The 1,717-nt window shown below is 54.9% G+C and overlaps 1 protein-coding gene across 4 annotated transcripts in view; it reads right to left on the reverse strand.

Moving 5' to 3' along the window:
* The window catches only part of lsr (lipolysis stimulated lipoprotein receptor), a 22,961-nt gene extending 21,698 nt beyond the window's left edge, over positions 1-1,263 (reverse strand). For 2 of the 4 annotated variants that reach the window (XM_048620678.1, XM_048620675.1), the window contains exon 1: positions 1,086-1,263. In XM_048620678.1, coding sequence (XP_048476635.1) covers positions 1,086-1,167 — 82 coding nt within the window. In that variant the 5' untranslated portion in view covers positions 1,168-1,263. Of the gene's footprint in view, positions 1-478; positions 587-1,085 lie in introns of those variants that run through there. The other 2 variants (XM_048620677.1, XM_048620676.1) reach the window with 2 other exon arrangements.
* Between the last annotated feature and the right edge of the window lie 454 nt (positions 1,264-1,717).

Below are 1,717 nucleotides of genomic sequence, written 5' to 3' on the forward strand. Positions count from 1 at the left end.
CATCCTCATCCTCACCCTCACCCAATGGGACCTCAACCCCATCCTCACCCTCACCCAATGGGACCTCAACCCCATCCTCACCCTCACCCACTGGGTTGTCACTCACTCCCTCCCCCAACCACCCGGATCTCATTGCCCCTACACCACTGTCCCCCCCCCCCCGCACGGGCTCTCACTCACTCCTCTCCCCCTGTCCCGCCCCCGCCCCCCAAACTGGGATCTCACTCACCCCTCTCCCCCCGCCCCGGATCTCACTCACTTCCACCACCCGCACCCCCCTGCCTCCGAAGTCCCTGAACTCGCCAACAGATCGCGGCGCCGGGGTCCCAGCGGGATCCTCCAATGAAACAAAGGGACGGCGGAGATCGGAAATTCAACCCAACAACTTCGGTTTTCACTTGGTCTCAATGGGATCTTCCCGTGCTGCCGGACTCTCTCCAAATCCCCTCTCCGCCCACTCCCTTTGCCCCTCTCCTACCTGCCAAGAGGGTGACTACAGCCCAGAGAGGGTACAACATTACTCCGGCTGCTCCTTCGTCCCCAGCCAGCCAGCAGAGTCGGAGCCAACCCCTTCCCTGAAACTCACTCACTCACTCACTCTCACACCTGGATAAGGGAACCGAGCCCAGGAGCGGGGGGGGGGGGGGGACCTGAACCTCCCTCAAACACAGACAGACCCCAGGCACTGAACTTACACCCCTCTAGCTGCCCCCTCCCACCCCTCAGAGTCTTAGATACCCCAGGCTGGGCCATCAGTCACTGAGGGGCAAGGGACTCCTTGTAAGGGGATCGCAATCTCAGTCCCCAACCCCCCCAGGACTGGGGCAATGGAAAGAGCCAGTAGGTTATTCCGGAAACTGCTCCTTACAAAAGCAGCCAGCACTGAAACTGAGAGGGAGGCGGGGAGAGGCACGTAAAGAGGTGGGGTTCACCTTCCTAATCCTATCCGTCCCCGCTTCTAATATACCCCAACTTTCGGTTGGGAAATTACCCTCTGATGTCAGGTAGGAGATCCAGGGGTAGCCAGGGTCTTGGGCTGGATTCACACAGTGAGCCCTTAGCAGAAACCTATAACACCCCTTCACCTGCTTTGAAATGTTCCTGGTCGTATCGCCTTCGGTGAAACATTAACTTCTGCTCAAAGTCCCACAGCCACTGAGCTATCATTAGTTCACAAGCAGCAGGATTTGCCCAGGCAGGGAGAAAAAGACAAACAGAGAGAGGGGCAAACACGAACAGAGTAAGAGACAAACACACACGCACACACAAATACTGACAGAAAGAAAGAGGCACACACACACAAAGAGAAAGAGAGAGAGAAAGAAACACAAACAGAGAAAAACAAACCAAGAGAGACAAGCAGGGAGAAAGAGACTGAGAGACAAATAGAAAGAGAGAGAGAGAGAAACAGAGAGACTAACAGAAAGAGGGAGATGGAGACAACAGATACAGAGGGAGAAAGACAAGCAACACAGTGACAAACAGACTGAGAGACAGATGGGGAGAGACAGAGGGAGACAGAGACAAACAGATGGGGAGAGAAAAAAGACAGAGGGAGACAGACACAAAGAGGGACAGGGACACAGAGAAAGACAGACAGGAGAAAAGACAAAGAGAGAGAGATGGGGAGAGTCAGAGAGAGAGAAACAGAAAGAGCAAGGGAGGCAGATACACACGCACACAGGACAGAGACAAACAGAGAGAGGGAAACAGACAC

Source organism: Rhincodon typus, chromosome 47 (genome assembly GCF_021869965.1).
Source record: "Rhincodon typus isolate 14 chromosome 47, sRhiTyp1.1, whole genome shotgun sequence".
NCBI lineage: Eukaryota > Metazoa > Chordata > Chondrichthyes > Orectolobiformes > Rhincodontidae > Rhincodon > Rhincodon typus.